Source organism: Amblyomma americanum, chromosome 1, assembly GCF_052857255.1.
Source record: "Amblyomma americanum isolate KBUSLIRL-KWMA chromosome 1, ASM5285725v1, whole genome shotgun sequence".
Taxonomy (NCBI): Eukaryota; Metazoa; Arthropoda; class Arachnida; order Ixodida; family Ixodidae; genus Amblyomma; species Amblyomma americanum.
Genome location: NC_135497.1, coordinates 75,842,729 through 75,863,862, shown reverse-complemented (window position 1 = coordinate 75,863,862; position 21,134 = coordinate 75,842,729). Strand labels below are relative to the sequence as shown.

At 48.7% G+C, this 21,134-nt stretch overlaps 1 protein-coding gene and 1 pseudogene across 3 annotated transcripts; both read left to right on the top strand.

The window, feature by feature from the left end:
• The first annotated feature begins 1,943 nt into the window (after nt 1-1,943).
• LOC144107368 (protein phosphatase 1G-like) lies at nt 1,944-6,352 on the top strand (annotated as a pseudogene). Its single transcript, XR_013309272.1, has 3 exons — nt 1,944-1,958; nt 2,585-2,793; nt 4,278-6,352. The product of XR_013309272.1 is annotated as a protein phosphatase 1G-like (transcript).
• A 5,680-nt stretch (nt 6,353-12,032) lies between these two features.
• On the top strand, nt 12,033-21,070 carry LOC144113067 (uncharacterized). Of its 2 annotated transcripts, none has more exons than XM_077645966.1 (4): nt 12,033-12,068; nt 13,426-14,419; nt 14,556-14,726; nt 20,605-21,070. In XM_077645966.1, the coding sequence occupies exons 2-4, from the start codon at nt 14,342-14,344 to the stop codon at nt 20,611-20,613; spliced, it is 258 nt and encodes an 85-aa protein (XP_077502092.1). In that variant the 5' UTR covers nt 12,033-12,068; nt 13,426-14,341; the 3' UTR covers nt 20,614-21,070. The 2 variants fall into 2 exon arrangements, with proteins under 2 accessions (XP_077502092.1, XP_077502091.1); XM_077645965.1 differs by lacking the exon at nt 20,605-21,070 and adding an exon at nt 15,317-15,940.
• Nucleotides 21,071-21,134: the final 64 nt, after the last annotated feature.

Sequence of the window (21,134 nt, the reverse complement as noted above, 5' to 3'; positions counted from 1 at the left end):
CTAATGGCAAGTGTTGGTCATTTGCAGGTGGCACCTTAACGAGAGAAGTCTCAGCCTGGTCTAGTTTACCTTGGGCAAGAAGCTCATCGACTGTCTTTGGGGTTATAGTTTTGTCCTTGTCACTTACGTTCAGGAGGGCACTTATCGCTTCTGGAGTGGCGTTGGCCCCGTCAACGCTTCGAGCAAGGTTATAAAATGATAGGCAGTTCACAGTGATGAGGAACTGCTCTGGAGAAGGATGGGAATTGCATTCACTGGACTGCCGGATTATTCCGAACAAGTGCTCCACAGGGTCTGTGCTCAAACGCGAAGTCATTAGGTACTTAAATCGAAGCGTCTCTGTCAAGTACTGCAGCAATGATAGCGTGCTAGCAAGGGTAACTCTAAGTCCAGTCGCTGTGGAATCGCTTAGAAATCCTTGTTTTCCAGAGGTGCCAGCTTCCCACTTGTCAAGATAGTCCACAAGAATGGCAGCTGTTGGAGATGCTGGCCTGAGTGCTTCGGCGGGAAACCTTGACGTCATGGCCGTTATCAATTTGTTTATCTTCCTGAAAAGAAGACAAAAAGAAACACAAATCAAACGTTGTATGCAAGGCTAATGCCGACTGACAAATCAGTAATTCATGGATAGTATATCTTACGTGAAGAATTCTTGCGTAGCTTCGATGGAGCCGCATTTCCTTTCAATATCTTTCTTGTAAAATGCCATTCCTCTCAGGACGTTTGTCCCGAAAAGTTGGAAGGCGTACGAAACCCTCATTTTCTCAAAACAGTTGGGATTTGCATGCGCTTCAGTGAGTCCAGGCATGACTTTCAGTGTCCGCACGCTGCAGTCGCGTCGGAATGCTTCTCGAACAGGCCACATTGAAACCTAGAGAAATGCAAAAACAAGATTGCAGCTTTCCTCAATTACAAACAGCGATACGTAGTTTCAAGTGTGCCGAATTACCTTTCCTTCAGGGGTGGTAAAGTCAGCCCTCTGGAGTCCATTTCGCAAGCACTTAATCAGATGAGGGAAGTCCGAAACGAAATGCAACTTCCTCTCTCTGTCAACGGGATGATCCACTTTGCACGTAACACTCTTTGCAGGTGCGCCAACCCCTGCAAGCCTCCACATTTTTCGGTTCCAGGCCGCCCCATCGCATGTTATGTAATCTACGAAAAGTCCGGCGTTCTCAACAATAATCACGGCTTCGATCATCATCTTCAATAAAATGTCGCCCTTTACATTTCCTTTTGTCGCAAAGACACCGACGATTTGGCTCCATTTTCCTACAAGGGGCACAAACATAATTACCATACCATGATCGCACGGTTGGTGTTTATCCTGTGGTTTCGTAAAAGTACCAAGGTCGACGAAGCCTTGAACTTCTCCTGACGAGGTTACGCTGAAGTGCTCAGACAGCTTTACCTCGTCGACTAGTAGACCCCCATGCCTTTGGAAATTTGACATGCTCGATGTCTTCTTTTTTAGAATATCCATTGTCGTCGCGCTAAAGCCAAACGATGACCGGTATGACCTCATATATTTTTTTATAGTAGTCTTGCTTGGTAGCACAAGGATCTCATGCTTTCGTATGTGTTCGTACAAACGGGGACTTTTGAGCTTCATCAGAATGCACTCTAGGATCCATTCCTGGTTGTAGCGCATACCCCTCCTGCTTGACCTTTTTGTTGCTTGAAAACACTGCCGCACACTAGCCTGCTGTTTTCGTGGAAGGCAACTGATGCTTTTTTCAAGCACATCTTCTTCAATTACTGCATTCTTGGCCCTCATTTCCTCCAGGCGTGCTGTTATACCAAGGAGCTTGGTTGAAATGCGGCGATTTTTCTGGCTCAAAAGTCGAAATTTTGTGGTCTTTGTGGCAGCTGTGCACTTTTGTACCCTCCGCTTCAAATGGCTTTTTCGTGTCAATAGGGCCTTCCGCAGGTACTTGCATGGAATGCATGTTGAGCCTGTAGAGAGTTTCAAAAGAAAAATATATTTCTACGCATTGCTTGGCAACAACGCTATCAATTGTTTTTTTTATGTTGATCCTTCTATTGTATTTTAATGGCATGCAGCTGCAATAGTGCGATATGCCGCACATGCAGTAAGATCTAATCAATGAACTGTAAAGGCTGCTTCAGCGAAGGTGAACCAGAATTTTCAAAAATAGGCTTTTCTAGATACAGCGATAACTGCTTGACATTGGGATACCTGTGTGTTTATATGAACAAACAGATAAACCATATTGATTTTCAACCTCATTAACTAATTGTTTAACATATGCATCAGTAAAACTCTGTTGCTCATTAAGAATTTGGCTCCCCGGATCCCCGGATCCCCGTGCGCCTGCCGCGGAAGGCGGCGGGAGCGTGCGGCTCCAACCGCTCACGACGCTGGCCGGATACCGAAGGGCCTCTCTCCGGTTCCGCAGAATTCCGCGTAAACCTACGAGGTGGCGCTCCCGTCGCCGTTCCCTTTCTCCCATGAGGGAGACTTCCCTCCTCGCCCAGCCGGAGGCTGTCCGTCCCGACGGCCGACGATGAAGATGGGCCGCATCGAAATGGAGGGGGGAAACAGGTTCTCCACATCCCTCAGCCGGAAACGGGGCGGAGGTCACGCCGCAACTGCAAGCTGTACAAGGCACTGGTCGCCGACCAGGACACCTCATCTGACTCTTCAGATACTGCCGAGGATGAGGAGTCAGAAGAAGACGAGGAAGAGGAAGATGATGAAGTGGAGGACGAGGAGGAAGCAGAAAAAGAAGAAGACGAGGGCTGCAGTGAATGGGATGAACGCTTGAGTGAGTGAAAAACTTTTATTGAACATTTGCGTAGTTCGGCGGCAGCAGGATCCGCGTCGTCTTCATATCAGGCGATCCCGGATCCCGTCTTCGCAAGGTCGGGCCCTCATTCCAACGCTCCGCTGAGCCGCGCTGCCTCGTAAGCGTGCTGCACCAGGGTCCTTTGGACCGTGAGCTCGCTGCTGACGAGCCGGCTCTCCCATTGCTCCGCACTTGTGTGTTTGTGTTTGTGAAATTTTATGTTTCGCTCACACTCCCATGTGATGTGGTACAGCGTTGGTACCGCCCCGCACCACGGTCATGAGGCTCTGTATTGTGTCGGAAACATCTTGTTTAGTATGTGTAAATTTGGAAAAATACCCGTCTGCAGTCTGCGCCACCCGGTAGCCTCTTCCTTTGTTAGTGCCTTGTGTGGCGGAGGATATTTATACCTTAAGCCCCTGTATAGGGCCAGGTGCTCTGCATACCCCTCGTCGAAGGCTCGGGTGCAAAAGTCGTCCGGTAATCCCGCTCGGAAACCCATCGCTCGAGCATGGCCGTTCGCTCTTTCATTTCCCTTAATACCTGCATGTCCGGGTATCAAAACCAGGCTGTGTATGTGTTTTGTGTCTGAGACACGCGCTTTTCTGAGTATGTTCATGGCTGCGGCACCTATCCTTTTTCTAGTGTAGTTCCTACATGCCTCTTTCGAGTCTGTAAGTATGTTTAGAGATTTGTTTCCCTGGGAGCCGCAAGCGACCGCTAGAGCTATGGCAACCTCCTCGGCTTCTGTTGCGTCCGCAGCCTCTGCCGCTGCACAGGTGATCAGTTCTCCCTTGTGGTCGACAACTACAGCCGCGGCCGTGCGCTTCCTATCCATCAGGTACAGCGCCGCGTCCGTGAAGACCGTGTTTTCCAGATTGGCTAAGCCTCGCTCGATATACTCGGCTCTTGCTTTCTGTCTTCCTTCGTGCAGGTTCGGATCCATGTTCCTGGGCAGGGGTGCGACCCGAATGGCTTTTCTAATTCTATCCGGGACGTCCCTGTACCTGTCAAGGCACTCTTGTGTTTCCACCCCTATTCTTTTCAGCAGTTCCCGGCCTGTCGGCGTGCCTCGGAGTCTCGTATACTGTGCCCTAATTTGGGCCTCCCTCAGCTCTTGGAAGGTGTTACTAATCCCTAGCTGGAGTAGTTTCTCGTTCGGTGTGTTCCTAGGTAGATGCAGGGCGGTCTTATCTGCCTTCCTTAATATGACATCTATCTGTTCCATGTCGGCTTTGGTTGGTATCTGGTAGGGCAGTGAATAGGTGACTTGGCTGACTATCAGGCTGCTCACGAGTCTGAGCGTGTCTTCCTCTTTCATGCCGTACCGCCTATGCGACACTCTGCTGATCATTGTTCCTACCTGCTCTGCTGCTTTACTTATTAGGCTGATGGTGTGGCTGCATTTCCTGCTTCTTTGCAGCCACATACCTAGCACCCTTATCATGTCTTTCTCTGGAAGCGCAGGCTCAGCCAGTTGAACACTCTGCCAACTGGAGACACTGAAACGGCTGGCTACGACAGTGGCTGCACAGCTGTGGTGGGGCTTGTCCGGGGGCACCACCTGGTGGTGGCGCTCCGTTGTGTGTCGCTCAGGCCAGGCCTTGGACATGTCGCTGGACCACAAGCCAGAGGACGAGGCAGAGTACAACCGCATCCGCAATGCTGGCGGTCGTGCCACAAAGGAAGGGCGTGTCAATGGTGGCCTCAACCTCTCTCGAGCCATAGGTGACCATGCATACAAGCGCAACAAAGACCTCGACCTGCGGGACCCGATGATTACCGCACTGCCCGATGTGAAGACCCTCGACATCGATCCCGTCACGGACGAGTTCATGGTACTGGCCTGCGACGGCATCTATAACAACATGACAAGCCAAGAGGTGGTTGATTTTGTCAAGCGTGAACTTGACAAGGGCACCCGTCCACTGTCCCTGATCTGTGAAATGCCCTTCGATGCTTGCCTAGCCCCGGATACGACTGGCGACGGCACGGGCTGTGACAACATGACCTGCATTATTGTTCAATTTCACCCTGACAAAGATGGTGAACTTGTCGCCAATGGCAACAGGGGCCAGAAACGGCCAATATCAGCCGTCGACGGGGATGAGCCGCAAGAGGGCGACACAACAGCGGGGCCCCCCAAGGACGACAACGTGGAACAGACCTCCTCAAAACGACGCCATGTTGAAGATGCTGCCGCTACTGCTGTTTCTGCCACTGCCAGCGATACTGAGACCACTCCAAACGGTGTCAAAGCAACAGAAATGACGGAAGTGTAGACTTGTAAAATCTCTGCCTTTTGCTTTTTCTTTCTGTGAAACCTACCCCTCCCACCCAGTTCTGCCTTCCCGTTGTTTTTGTTTGTTTTCATCCTGTGTCAATTTTTTAGCGCTTTTTAGCGCCAAGCTTGCGTTCTGCATGCACTACCACAGTTTAAACTTAGTCCTGGTGCTTTATTTCCTCGTGAATGTGACATCCTGCCTACTATGGCTGAGCACGGCAGCATGTTTCATTTTTTTTTTTATTATTATTGTGGTCGTCACAGTTTCTGTTGGTTTTGTTGCTAAGGAGAGGCTCTCCCAAGAAAAACTGAGAGACTGTGCACGGCAAGAAGGAAGAGCCTTGTGTGAATGGTTTTCGTTTTTACATTGACTGCTAAAATGTGACCTGCTCACCTTCTAACAAATTTAATTTACGTAGAAGTGTTCAAAAAGAGGGTTCACGGAAAGGGGTTTAGGCTGTAAAAGGCATGCAGAAATCTTTTTAATGCAAATAAATTGGGCAGCTCCCAACCATTTAACCAGACGGAAAAAAGATGAAAGGCCGGTTTACCGCTTGTATTTAAGAAATTATGTCTATGTTGTTGCAATACCTCAATAGTACTTTGTTGTTGCACGAATGGGGGTAGTTAATCTGTCATGCTGGTACTTTATTGTTGCTCTGTGATACTTCGCTTGGCTGGCCACTAGCTTTATTGTGTGCAAAGGCAGGTGTAATCGCATATGCGTCATTCGATCCAATAGCTTCTGCCTTGATTTTGTAATCGTGCGAGAGTATAGACAAAAAAAATGGCTGCAGAACTGAATGGATTTACAGCAAGGCTAACACCCTTTGACATCTTTGCTTGTTGCTGTCATTCTTCATAAACTGCGATGCCACCGAGCTTTTCCGCGGTGGTGTAAATTGCCATGCACTGCACAGTGTCGAAAGGGGTGACAACTGCCGTCTCTTTTCATGATGAACAGCAGTTTGTTTCTGCACCTGTTTCTCACATTAGTACTTTGGCGTAGCCTTATATGGCATCACATACACGTTCTCTGGAATTGTGTCCTGGGCTTCGATTTATCATGCAATGTTGTACCCTGATAATTAGCATCGAGCATCCTCTGTCTCGCAGTGTTCGGTTAGCACTTTTTTGTGTACAGGGGAAGCACACTGTTTATGATAAGTCGTTTGTGGGTGGCAACCATGCGCGAATTAGGTCACCGGCAAGCCGCTGCGTTTCAAATATCCACCCTAAAATGAGAGGCCGATGGGAGTGCGGGCGGGGCGAACGGCTTTGTTCCCCCCGTATTTCCACAATGGCGCCCAACGTGGGGCCGCCCCCTCCCCCCCCCCCCCCCCCCCCCCCCCCGCCTCTCGTAGCCGCTGCAAACTGCTCGTCGGAGACTCCGGAGCTCGATGACTCACGGCCGCAAGGCAGCAGGCAGGGACCCATAAAATGAACAGCAGGCCGGGGCAGCTTCTCTTGAACTCTGCATATCGCTCCTAGGATCTTCAACAGTTTGAATAAAAAACAATGGAGACCGCGCAAACTCACCATTTGGTTAAATGCGGAGCAATGCAAGTGCCAAACAATCCTATCCGGCACCGCCCGAACGCTTGGTTCATTTGAACGTAGCTGGCTGTCTTCGGTCGAAGCACATTCGCGGTTCGCTTTCCGGCATGGTGATGTTAAGCTCACTTGAGCTGCGTTAGCGCCTCTGGTTCCGCGAAATTATAAATTCGCTTCGCAGCCCAAAAAATAAGTTCGTTCGAACAAAGTCAGCTTTCTGTAGTTGAGCGAGACCTCTCGGCTCTAGCGAGGTTAAATATACAACAAGCAAGCCCGTTTGCGTGTGCTTGTGCCACGGTACGACTGTGTCCTCCCAAAAGCGAAAGGCAGCTCCCGAAGAGCCTTAGGCCTACTCGCTCTTACAGTTCCGGGTGCCAACAAAGGGCCAAGGACAATAGCTAGAACACAACGCCACGAGGAGATACGTTTCTGCCAAGGTGAACCTAACGCGAACGGCACCTACCGCTTCTCGCGGTGCCGCAGCGCCCCGGTGCTTTTCCTGTAATCACGGCTGAAATCCAAATCAGCTGACTACGGCACCCGGCTCCCAGAGCCAAAGAGACAGAACAGAGAATATTTACAACTATGTACAAGAAAAATCGGGCCACTCTCCAGGCTTCCGCATTCACTCGCTTCTGGCTTGCTGTTCTCCGTGGACGTCTCGGTCTCCATGAGCGGACCTCGTAGGTTCATCTTCCACAGGTGTACCGGTGAAGTGCTCATCAAAAGCGTAGCATGCACGGCAATCCTCCCATGCTGCTATTACGCTCATCTCGCTGTCAAGAAAGCATCTTCGCCTTGTTAGCAACTCCGAATTCGGGTCAGACCTAACGCTGTTCCAAATCCGGGCGGGCATTCCACGAACCGAACTGACTGCCGTCCCTTGTCCCAAGAGCTTGCCCCACGTTGGGCGCCATTGTGGAAATACGGGGGGAACAAAGCCTTTCGCCCCGCCCGCACTCCCGCTCCGCGGATGCAGCGTTCCCGCTTGCTAACCGCGGAGGGGTTCGTGCTCGAGGGACAAAGGGAAGGGACGACAAAGCGTTAACACTCATATGCTATTTATTACACTTGCAATTAATACACAGAGCGGGCCAGCTAGCTACACAACATCAACGAGGCATTCCTCGGAATTAGAAGGCTACGTAAGAAGGACTTCCGACTTACCGGCTGGGGCGGGGGCGCGACTTCGGAGGTATCGGCGGCGAACGTTTGTATCCGCCGATAATGGCGGCCGGGTTTTCCCGTGCGCGCCGCATTCTTGAGGCAAAGCCATTCCCTAGCATTCGCTGGGGAAGGCAACCAGAGCGCGCGTCTGCTGCGCTCGCTTCGCTGCCTGGAACCAGAAGTACAGTGGCAAGGCGCAATGGATCCCCGTGCGCCTGCCGCGGAAGGCGGCGGGAGCGTGCGGCTCCAACCGCTCACGACGCTGGCCGGATCCCGAAGGGCCTCTCTCCGGTTCCGCAGAATTCCGCGTAACCTACGAGGTGGCGCTCCCGTCGCCGTTCCCTTTCCTCCATGAGGGAGACTTCCCTCCTCGCCCAGCCGGAGGCTGTCCGTCCCGACGGCCGACGATGAAGATGGGCCGCATCGAAATGGAGGGGGAAACATGTTCTCCACAAAATAGATTGTCCTCCAACCTCCTTTGTTTCCGGAACCCATTCTGTAGTTTCCCTAACACCCCCTCGTTCTCCACCCAAGCCTGCAGTGTATCCTTTATAATCTGCATCACCACCCTGTAAACCACAGGTGTCACTGTTATGGGACGATAGTTACTTACGTCTGCTTTGTCCCCCTTTCCCTTATATATCATGTTCATTCTACTTAATCGCCATTCATCGGGGACTTTCTCATCCACTATCATTTTGTTCACTACCTGTTGTTGTGATCGGAGGCCCGACAGCGGGAACAGACGAGCCCGGCAGGCGCCATCGAACTATGCTTGACCCAAAGGTGCTGTCGTCCTGAGAAGAGGATTAGGAACGGCTCCTGGCGACTGTGAGCTGTGACGAAAGGCCTCTCCTCCGTTCGCCCGGAGTATGGAATGCGGCATTGCTCCCAAACTGTGCCCTCACGTGGACCGGCAGAAAGACGCGAACAAAGGCGCCGAACCCGCCTCGCTCGCTTGCACGTGCGGCCAGACAAAGCGGGGGCGGACACGGCTGATTCATCTTACCCTCGGGAATGCCCGGGGGCGTCAGGACGCATCTTTACACGGAGAGCATCACCACCTGCTAAGCCAGCGACCTTGTGCACATGATCAACCCGTCGGGAAACACATTCCAGGACGCCTCTTTCCCACGGAGGGGTCACCTCCTGCTGAGCCTACGACCTTGCGAACCTGCTCAACCGGTCGGAAACAGGATTCCAGGAACTCAAGGCGCCAGGATTTCTTATCTCCTGTGCACGTGTTTGTGGGGGCGGAGCGGTCACGGGGTTAGGGAAGAGACTATGAAGAGTGTGTCTTCCCATTGGACGCTTGATCAGCCACCGGTTTCCCTAGCTAGGTGCCTAGGGAATATCCACTGTATTTAAGCCGCGATTTGGCTGGTTTCAGGAGACTCCACCTCTGACTTTTGGGGTCCCTGCTTCTGTTGTAAATATGTAGCACTTCATCTCTGACTTTTGGTCTCCATACTTCTCTTGTAAATATGTAAATAAACCTTCAAGTTTCCCAACCCTCCTGAAGGCTTCCCTCCATCGTCTGCAGAGTTCATCGTCATGCGGTGAAGACGTTGGTCCCGATACCCCAAGCATATCACTGTATTAATGTTTGCTTGGATTTTGGTCCTAACTTCTTTATCAACATAATCGGGATACCATCTGGTCCTGTTGATGTGCCACTAGGAAGCTTCTTCTCTGCCCTTTCCCACTCTCCTTGTTCAAGTGAAGCTATTGCAGTAACCGGTCTATCCTCCTTCGATAAATTATGTACCACGTGCTTTGCTGTAAATTTTTCCGTCATCTTTGTTCCTATGTGTTTTATTGCTTCAGCCCCTTCTAGTCGAATACCCTCATCTGTAACAATAAACCTTTGTTCTAGCCTAGTCTTATTACTCATTGCATTTAGATGTTTCCAGAATTTTTGGGCTGCTTTTCTATCCTTTTTATTTGCTTTTGACATCCATTGGGCACCCTTTCTTCTAATTTTCTCATTAATCAAATAGGATACATCCCTTCTACACTTTATGAAGGTATCCCATTTTCTGCCTACTTCGGGTTTTGGTTCCCCCCTCCTCTTGGAATATCTGTGTTCCCTGGACGCTTCCTGGCGCTTCTCTATTGCCCTCTTGACCTCCTCATCCCATCAACTCTTGGGTTTGCATCTTTTCCCTTTTAGCTTTACTCGCACCTGAGCTAGCTCTAGCTCCAGCAATCGAGTTAATTTGGTATAAGTCCATTCTGTTTCACTATCCTCAAAAATTACTTTCTCGATTTGTTTGGCTGCTGCTTCCAATTGCTTTTCTGCGTAAAAATTCCCCCCTGATTGTTCATCTCGCTTCAGTCCGACATTGCTTTTTCTTCTGAAGCTCAACTTGATACGCTTGTGGTCACTACCTAGACTTTTGGAACCATCTTCATCGATGTTCATTACCCCTAATCTATTATACATCCTCTGTGACATTAGTGCATAATCTATCGTCGAGTGCAGACTCCCCGCCTCCCATTTTATGATCCCTTCACACTTCTCGGTGCTGTTGCATACAACTAAATCATGCCTGTCACGCATGTTCTGCAGCATGCTTCCTGTCGAATCCGTGTACCGATCCAGGTCTTCTATGTGTGCATTCATGTCGCCTAATATAATTATCTCGCCCTGTCCTCCTAGCTCATCAATGTCGCTTGCAATACATTCTAACATTTTCCTGTTTTCCTCTTTGGCATTAGCCCCTGTCCACAGGTATACAAAGCCAAGGAGTGTTTGCTTGCCTGCCACTGTTCCTTTTAACCATAAATGTACCTTGCATCCCAGTCTAACCCTTTGAAAATTCATACTTTTATGAATGAATGCCCCAACTCCACCTCCCTTTCTGTTGTACCCCCCAAGGTCGCCGCCTCGCGGCGTGTTACGGAGCTAGCATAATTACTCCGCTGCGCTACGCGCAGAATGGGACGGCCTGAGCAACGGCGCGTCGCCGTAGCTGATCGCGGAGGCCACGGTGAGGGTGCGAAGCAGACGGCGGCCGCTTGCACAACGCAGGGAAGCACAATGGAGCGGCCAGCGGCGAAGAAACAGAAATCTAAGCAGCATTGCTGTGTTCCGCAGTGCGTGTCGGCAAGGTGGAAAGACGGTTCAATCTCTTTCCATAAGTTCCCTTAGTGCGAGGACGATCCGCGACGCAGAGCAATGTGGATAACAATGCTCCGTATCGGGAAGCAAGTATCATCAACGATGGTTGTCTGCTCCCGCCACTTTACTCAGCGCGATTTCTTTTTCCCGGGTGAGTAGTGAAATACTGTTAGCATACTAACGTTTGCAAGTTCGATACGTGCGTGCAGACGCGGAGGATGCTGACTGAGAATGATTGCGATTGTGCCGCTTTTGGCGACTCTGGGATCCTTTCGATTGTGTAATGTGTTCGCAGGGGCGACAATTGAGTAACACCGCCTCAAGTTGCATGTATTCGTTTGTAGGTGTTCGGGCCAGCAGCGAAGAACACGGAGCCGAAGAGACGTTTTCTTCGCAAAATTCTGGGTGAAGGCGGCGCGCACTGCCCCATTGCTATGGTGTACTAGATTATTTACCAATGCCGGCCGTTGTCCAAACGTGCGGTGTAATTCTGTGCGTACAGATGTGACCAGAATTGTTTAGAGCGCTCAAGCGGTGCTGTGCGAAGTAAATGAGGTGAAATTCCAAAGCACATACCTTGCTCTCGAGCGCAGCCGATAAGCTAACCGCACAGGCGCAAAAGCGCTTTGCCCTTAGCGATATGTCGGGTTTAACGTCCCTAAGCGACACATGGGCAGAAAGAGAAGGCTCCAAATTAATATATACCACTCTTTAACGCGGTTCTTCAACGCGCACCCACATGTTACAGCGCATGGGTGTTCTTGCATTTCGCCTCGCATCAAAATACGGCCGCCGCGCATGCTGCTTTGGGATCAGTAGTTGAACGCCAAGACACTAGAGAGTTTTAGAATTGGGGGCCCAAGCGGCTTGGGGCCCCAAGAGAATTGCCGGCCGCAAGTGCGCATGCGCAGAACCCAAGCCAGTCTTGGGCTCTTGCGTTCGCGTTAACCCAAGACCCAAAAATCGAAAACTAGCGTGGGCCCCCAAGCCGCCTTGGGTCACCCTCGCGAGTGACGAGAAATCGCGAGATAGCCAGGAGAGCCGTTCGAGCCGCAGCTATGCCGCAGCCATCCAAAGCCGTTATCTCTCGGGCTATAAACGCTATAAACATGACTGCTCCGAGAGCTACGTAAGTACGCGCGCTCCCACTACACCGCAGAAGACATCTATATATTGCGAGAAGTGCTTGCAACGAACCCTTTTCAGGATGTAAAGCTGTATACTGCCGCCGGCCATGTCGTCGGTAAATCGCTTCTGGCAACGGCAGAAATAGATCTTCGATGTCAGCCTAACTCAAATCAGCGTACAGCAGATGATCGCAGAGCAAACTTGGTGTCCTTCGTCTGATTTTTGCCATTTTACACAGGTGAATTCGCAGTTTAGAAGTGAATTACAAAAAAAAAAAACACCGTTTAAGAGCACTTGGCTGCGTTTGGCTTCGCTTGACTTAAAATAGTTTACTTAATTTGTAGTACTAACAAAACTATTACTTTTCAGATTTTGTTGTTAGCTATTCTTGGTCAAAAATGCATTCTGTTCGTTTTCACTTGCAAGAAAAGCTTTTTTTGTTGTTGCTTTCAAGCACCTTATATTCACCACTGTGGCGTAACGAGCGCTCGACCCAACGCTGTCTGCGATTGACCCAATTCTCAAACTCTGCTGCTCCTCTAAACCCAAGAGCAACTACGCAACGCGTCTTGGGGCCCCACAGTCTTGGGTCCCCAATTCTAAAACTCTGTACTGAGCCAACATGGTGGGTTGCCCCTAGCGAAGCAGCAGTGTAAAGTTTTAGCTTAATTTGCTCTGCAACACGCCGCTCGAGTGCTCTGCTCAAGTGAGCCGACCTCTGATCAAAGTTCGGTCGTCATATATATCCCAGTAAGGGAGAGCTGCTTAACTGAGCTCAAAAACTTCACAATTCCAAGGCAGCCTGGTAAATGCCCCAATGAATTCGTTCTGTCCTCGTTGCATTTGAACTGCCGCATGCGAACAATTCAGGAAGTATAAACTGTGCAGGCACAAGTACCTTGGCCCTAGCAAAGCAGCTGCATTAAAGCTCACTTCATTTACTACACAGTACACCGCTTGAGCCTTCCAGAAAAGCTTGCTCATTACTGTATACTTCAAATATATAGCAATCACAAATGGCTGCGCCAAACTCTGTTTACTATTTGCTGTCCTCATTTGTTTGAACAAATTTTACTTCAGCAGTATACTGACTCCCACACCTAGGTTGGGGGAAATGTGTTATGGTATGTGGGGTTTAAAAAGGTGCACATGAGCTACGAGGGACATCATAGGGGAGGGCTCTGAATAGTAGTTTCTACCACATGGATAGGGGGTAGCCATCTGTATTGCTTTGAGTTAGTCTCTTAAACGTGATTGAAAATTTGTTGTCTCAATGGTCGATGGCCATCATCTCCAATCACCATTTTTTCCACTTGAGAAAAGCCACAAGACATAAAAGTGATTGTTTTATTTCTCAGAGCTCAAGTGCCAACGAAAACGCCTGAAGAAAACAGCTATACCAACAGAGGATCTTCCAAAACTATCAACACACGACGAAAACAAGGCTGCCCGCATCAAGGAGTTGTCGTTGGCTAGGCTTGCACAACGTGCCCGACGCTCTGCCCAGGTACCATACGTTTGTGTGGAGTATTGTTCCAAGCAAACAGTTGCACTGCACGATGATTCTTTTTATTACTGCAAATGTTCCAGGCTGAAACAGTCACACAGCCCTGTTCACCGTCACCCGAGAAAGCAGTTTTGTTCTGGCAAATCGGCTAGCACCAGCACGGTATTTACCATCATTCATCATCACCCTAACTACGCCCACTGCAGGACAAAGGCCTCTCCCATGTCTCTCCAATTAACCCTGTCTTGTGCCAGCTGCAGCCATCTTACACCTGCAGACTTCATAATCTCGTCCACCCACCAGACTTTCTGCTGCCCCCTGCTGTGCTTGTGTTCTCTTGAAATCCAGTCAGTTGCCCTCCTTAACGACCATCAGATATCTCACCTTTGCATCACATGCCCTGCCAGTGCTGCTTGCTTTTGACTAGAATATCATTAACACGTGTTTATTCCCTGACCCACTCTCCTCTCATCCAGTCTCAGAACGCTACATTTATCGTTTTGCTTTCCATACCTTGTTACGTTAAGCTCAACCTCTTTCAATAGCCTGTGTTTCTGCCCCATAGCAAGTACTAGCAACATACAGCAAGAGAAACTGGTAAACTGCCATTCACTATCTGAGAATACCTGCCAAATGCACTGCACCTCAATCTTATTGGCATGGGCAACTTGCCATTCATACTGTTTTACTTGTGAAGCAAATCACTTTATCTTAAGACCAAACTTTTCTTCCAGGACTCTAGTCTGACCTGGGGCTCCAGTTCCCTCATGGTTCTGTGCAACAGAGACACAGAGATAGAGCACAGTTTCCCTATGGTTCTGAGCAGCGAAGGCGCAGAGAATACAGTGGGTTCACAGTTCACTCGACACTTTTTTTATCGATGCAATAACTACATGCATTAGCATGAATGCTACAACTGTCTTGTTTAAAGCAAAACTTGCTTTACTAAGCGATGTGATTGCCACTTCTTTTTTCCAATAGGATTCTTCGTGCACAACTGCAGTTCAAGCACCACAATTTCTGACCAAGCACTCGGAGCAAGAAAGAGATATAGCAGGCATCCTCCTGGAATTAGGCTCCCTTAAGCGCTGTACAGAAAACAAAGCAGTGCAAGTGAAATCTGGAGGATTTCCAAAAAGGTTTGCAGACATGGTAAGTGACAAAAATGTAACTACATTCACAGGTCTGCCGTCAGGTGCAGTTCTGAACGCACTCGTCGAGTGCTACAAGAAGGTACGCCCACTGTCTGGTCGACAGCACATGTCAGCAAAAGAGAGGATTGTTTTAACGTTGATGAAGTTAAAACATAATATATCAACCGCCTTCCTCAGGCATTTGTTTGACACCACAATAACAACATGCAGCAGCATCATTGCAGAAACAGCGCAGGTATTGTCTGAAGTTCTAAAATCTGTTGTCATGCTCCCTCAAAAGAGAAAATTGTTGAACACTTGCCAAAGCAGTTCAGTAATGTAAGAGTTGTTGTCGACCGCACCGAGATAGCTTTGGGGCAGCCCAACTGTTTGCAGTGTGCACTGAGTGTGTATTCACACTACAAGAGGGGATTTACAGCTAAGTACATGGTAGCTGTCACTCCAGCTGGCATGATTGCTTATATAAGTGAAGGCTATGGGGGATGCGCATCCGACAAGGCCATATTCGAACAGTGGCCTGATTGATGCACTTGAGCCAATATCAGATGCAATAATGGCTGATCGTGGGTTTTAACACAAAACCCCGAGTGCGGAGCAGTGGGAGAGCCGGCTCACCAGCTGCGAGCTCGCCGCCCAAAGGGCAATGGTGCAGCACGCAAGCGAAGCAGCGCGACTCGGAGCCCTGGACTAGGGGCCCAACCCTGCTTTGAAGGCCAAGAGTCTGCAGCGATGAAGACGAAGACCGAACGCTAAACCCTTAATCGACCAAATAAAGTTTTTCTCTCTCTTAATCAATGAAATTTGTGCACACTATCTCATTGACCTTATCCGGCATCTGTTCAAGAAACAAAAGAAGCAGCTGTCTAAGGGGGAAGCTCTTCGAACCCAGACAATTGCTTCGGCCAGGGTGCATGTAGAACGTGCAATCCAACGGATAAAAACGTTTTAAGATCCTGGCAACAAAAGTGCCGTGGAACATGGTTGGGCAATTGGACGACATCCTCATGGTCATTGCCGGTATAGCAAACCTTTCACCCCCAATTATTGCTGCACATCGTTTCTTGTGAGATACTGCAATTGTGTATAAATTTTTGAAGTTGTATGAGAATGCTAAATGTAACAAAATGGAAAAATTGCTTCAAGCTCATAGTTTTTCAGCGCAACGGCACACAGTCAAAGAAAAGAAGGATAAGAAGTATGAACACAGCGCTGTGTTCGTCCTTCTTTTCTTCCTTTTCTTTGGCTGTGTGCCATTGCACTGAAAAACTATGAGCTTGAATCAAGAATACTACCAACTAGCCCAAGAACTAACTCTACTGAAGAAAAAATTGCTCTTGTTGAATAAATGTGCCTGCATACAACTGACAAACTTATTTTATTTATGGTGCAAGGAACACCATGGCTGAAGTGTGCTCTGCTGGAGGTGGGGAAAGAAACCCATTCTTCTGAGTAATTCAAACACAAAAGCTTATACCCAGTGGTCACTGTTTGGTAGCATTGGACAGTGAACCTTGCACACTCTGCGTACGAAGCGGATGCTCAAACCACTGGCCACTGCTGTGGTTGCATGCACACAATTGTTTTTTACCTCTATTTCGTGTGCTCTCCGAGCTGTACTGTAACCTGTTATCCTTTGGCTGTTCGACTCTCTTCCCTGAGTGCATATAGGGCATAAATCTGACATGTTTTGCATGCATGGCCAAACCATATCCAAACAGATTTTCAGCCGGCTTTTCAATAAAGGCGTGTTGAAAGATGATCATTGCAAGGCACTTAGTGATGACGTGTTAGGTGTGACCGACAAGCATTAACAATTCCAAAAGCCAGGGCAGTGCATACACATACTTCGGGCATATTCCCGAGAAACAACTAGAAGCAGATAGTCGTAACTCGAGCACGGCTGTCTAGCTCTACAAAAGGATAGAGGCATTCTTGGACTTTATTTCAGATTGAATACAGTCAAAAATGCTCCGTCCCCTAATTTCAACAGCTGTGCAGAAAGGTACTCTGTGAGAAGCAGGAAGTAATGTTTACAGTTTTCATACCACAGACTGAGCACCTGCCATTATGTCCTAAGCATTAAAGGGGCCACTAACTGATATGATAACAGAAGAGCAAGGGAAATGGCTAACCATGTTGGAAATTTGCCTATGCAACAAGGATGTACACTTTCTGGTGAGGACAAAAAGCAGGTTTACCTACGCCCCATCAGTGATATGTATTTGCAACTTCATAGATGCAATGCCTGCATTTCGATGGAGGCTTAATGCAAAAGGAGCACTCATGCTGCAATATGTTGGCGTGATCTCGTGGTGCCCCAATTCCTAACCCTTCCCTGGAGCAGTGTGAAGCCGCCCTGACCAGCTACAACTTGGCTGACCAGCTTCACCTGATCGGCTGGTCAACAGCAGTTTCAGACGCCATAGGGCTCCTGGAATAGGTGGCCCTCCCCAGCACACTGCTCAACGCTGACCAACAAATAAGTTTTACTGTCTCTCTGTGCACATTAAAGAACCCCAGCTGGTCGAAATTAATCTGGACCCCTCCAGTATGGAGTCCCTCATAGCCCACAGGTTGCTTCAGAATGTTACACCCCACAATTTAGTTTTTTCTCCTTGCTCTCTTTTTATCATGCTTTATGGCCCCTTTGGACACTATGATAGAACATCTGGCAGTTAGCAGCAAAGACACAAGGGACTGAACGAATAAAAATAATTTACTGTCCTACTTTCTGCGAAAGCTCGGACACTACACATGCCTACCAGATGTCAACAATCGAGTCTTTGAAAGATTCGAAGATTTCTTCTTCATAAATCACATCTACACATGTAAATTGCAGGTTATCACAAAAAACAAAAAGTATGCGTCCTTAACACCACAGATAGCCATCTGCACATTTAGCTGAGTCATATATTCTAACTTTGGCCTCAGCATTTCACTACTGCTAAAAGAATTTTGCAGCTTTACAGGGCACTTAATTTCCAAAAGGACCTCCTTGCCCTCACAGCACTGGCAGAAAAAGGTTACCCTGCCATCGGGCGAGCAGCCAATAAATGGCAGATCACAGTGCAAAATCAGGCCAGTCTGCTGCAACTCGACTTTATTGCCCTGGGCTTTCTGCCACTGCACATATGTGTTGCGTGCAGCATCTTCCTTGGCACTACCAGCTCGCATGGCAGGGGTGCTTACATGAGATGTTCTGAGAATGAGGCTCAGAAATGGAGCAATATTTGGTGCGGCCTTTGCGCGAAGATTTGTTTTGGCATGGGACATGCAAGCGTGTGCAATGCTTGCAGGCCCTTCCTATATTTGTGCCATGCTGGTGCAGACTGTTGACCGCGTGCTAAACGCTCAATCTCTTTCCGGACGGTCTCTGGGCCATACACGTCACATATGTACTCCAACACGCGTTCTTGAGTCTTGCTCTCCAGGTCCTTTGCCTCTTCTTTGAGCAGCACCAGAAGTGGCGGAGGGCAGGAATGGCAGCGGGTCTTTTTTTTCTGCACAAATAAGCACACAGCAACATTAAAACAGTTGTTTTTGAACATACTTATATAAATATGCAGACTATTGCAGCAATTTTGCCTCACTGCAAGAACAGAAATTTGTTTTACGTTCAGCCACATTTCTTATGAAATCAGCAGGCCATAATGGCCTCATGATGACAGTTATAGCATGGTAGTGCTCTTACGTGTTTCGTTATGAATACAGAAGCTATGCTACATAAGCCTCGTATACATGAGCCCGACGTTGTGGGTCGAGTCGGGGCGCGCCAGATGTCGGGCTGGCCAGCCCGACCCCACCGCGTTTACAAGTGCCGGTTTTCTGTCGGGCAGAGATCGCCGCTACCCCTAGCGTCGAGGAAGCAAACCACGGGCAAGGGGAGGAGGAACGCCAAATGTTTCCTTTCCCGTCTTTCCAGTCGGTTGGTGCTGCGTTTTTATGGAGGAAAAACGCTAAGGCGCCCGTGTGCTGTGCGATGTCAGTGCACGTTAAAGATCCCCAGGTGGTCGAAATTATTCCGGAGCCCTCCACTACGGCACCTATTCTTCCTTTCTTTCACTCCCTCCTTTATCCCTTCCCTTACGGCGCGGTTCAGGTGTCCAACGATATATGAGACAGATACTGCGCCATTTCCTTTCCCCAAAAACCAATTATTATTATTATTATTAAGTCGGTTGGTTCGCCCTTCACGTGCGCGCTCTCCTCGAGGCCGGCAGCGGCTCGCTTTGATTTCCAATGGGTGTCTCCGCTGCTGTGTTGAGCTTCATGCTATGTTTGAATCAGCTCTATTTCATGGCGATTTTAGTGTCATGGATGAATGTGCACAACATGGTGCTTGCCGTGGCGATGTACCGTCAAAACGTTCGCTTCCGCCGCTTCCGAAGACTCACGTCAGAATGGTCTTGTTCAAGATTGAGCGCCGACTGGTCAGATCACGAAGTCGCCGTCATGTTTGGTTAGTATTGCATATTCTTGTCCTTACGTAGCATAAATGCCTGATAAAAATTAAGGGTTAGGATACGGTATCATGTGCCGCGCTGGAAAGCGCCAGGGAACACTGCTAAAGAGTGAACTGCAACACAAATTAATAGCTCGTGCGTTAATAGTCTCGTCAGTTCCGCATCCTGATGAAGATGCCACTGGAGAAACTGCAATCTCTCGCATTATTAGTGGGGAAAAATGTCTGCTCTCTTCATTCTTTTCTTCCCCATTATATGTCCGGATACGTATGTGGCAGATCAGCATTTTCACTGAACATCTCACAGGGCTTGACTGCATGGCACCGCAGGAGAAAAAGCGAAGGTTGTGGACCAAAAACAGGTCCACAGACTGGTCGGACCGGATTGTAAGCGAAAACTTTGACAACAAGGACTGGCGAGAGAACTTCAGGATGTCGCGGTGGAGCTTTTGTGAGCTCGTCTCAATGCTGCGGCCGTACATGTCACCTGAGGAGTGCTTTGTGAGGACTCCAATTCCAGTCGACAAAAGGGTTGCAATAGCCCTCTACAAGCTCGCAAGCTGTTGCGAGTACCGGCTGGTTGGAAACCAATTTGGCGTTCACAAAAGCACCGCGAAAAAGTTTTACTCCTTCTGCCTCAATGCGTCAACACACCTCAAACAGAAGTCGTAAAGCTGCCGTCACCGCAAGAAGCGACGGAAATAGCCAAACGATTCGAAGAGAAATGCCACATGCCACAATTGTTTGGAGCTATTGATGGTACCCACATTCCTATTACTGCGCCGAAGGATGGTTACCGTGATTTCATTAACCGCAAGCAGTGGGCCTATCAGTAATAGTTCTGAACAACGGGGTTGTGTAACTGTTCATGACTACTACAAATTCCTGTACACAATCTTTTACGTGAAAGGGGCATATTTCTTCCGTCTGCAGTACATTTTCTAACTTTTGTACGTTTTCCGAAAAAGGTGTGCGGCATGAAAGGATAAATAAGCTTAGCATATATCTAATGCATGAAGTATGCTGCCTATTATTATTGTGTGAAATATGCACAAGCACTTTTGCATTTCATAAAAAAAGTCAAGGTTTCCGAATTGGATCATTGTTCGAGCCTTCCTCTATTACTGGGTTATGTAGAAATGCAGCTGCCTTTTCCCCCTTCACACAAAAGAACAGCCAAATTCAAATTGTTAATGGAGTTTTAACAGTTTTAAGGAAAATTGCGCAAAACAGACAGGACAAGAAAACGCGGTCAAGTGCTGGCCTGTTTTCCCTCCGACGTCCTATCTCTTTTGTGCAGTTTTCCTTAAAATAATCGCACGCCAATTAGCTCAACATTTTGCGCTTATAAAGAGTCCTTACCTGGGAAGTGTTTGACTCCGTCGTTAATACGTGCATGCGTTTGCATATGCAGGTTCCTTAACACATCATGCCGAGCTCCCGGTTCTGCCCATGATTCGACGGCGCTCAAAATGACGGAGATTTATAGGAGGAGCGAATACCTCCTGCCCAAGGGCGACCGGGTATTTGAAGGAAAAACATTTTGCTTCATGTTATTGGCAGATCCAGCGTATCCGCACTTGCCGTGGGTTCTTAAGACCTACACGGGCAAACTCACAAGTGAACAAGAGTCATTCAACGCCTACCACAGCAGTGCACGAAACTGTGTTGAACAAGCGTTTGGAAGGCTGAAAGGACGCTGGCGCACCTTGCTCAAGCGCACAGATATATTCTACAAGTTCGTGCCCACAGTTGCTCTCACTGCATGTGTCCTCCATAACTTCTGTGAAATGCGGTCGGAGGAGTACAGCGAACTGTGGTCCCGTGTGGTCTCAGATGCGAACATTGACTTGCAGCAGCCTGCAAGCAGACCATGCACCGAACTGCAGTGTGAACTGAGAGAGTGCCTGAAGGACTATTTGGCAAAAAATTTTCCACTGCGCA

Bases quoted from the DNA above. Each gene is read 5' to 3' on its own strand.
- LOC144113067 (XM_077645965.1), top strand. From the start codon at position 14,342: ATGGTTCTGTGCAACAGAGACACAGAGATAGAGCACAGTTTCCCTATG. The intron at 14,420-14,555 runs GTGGGTTCACAG...TTTTTCCAATAG, and splicing joins GCGAAGGCGCAGAGAATACA to GATTCTTCGTGCACAACTGC. The intron at 14,727-15,316 runs GTAAGTGACAAA...CAAAACCCCGAG, and splicing joins CAAAAAGGTTTGCAGACATG to TGCGGAGCAGTGGGAGAGCC.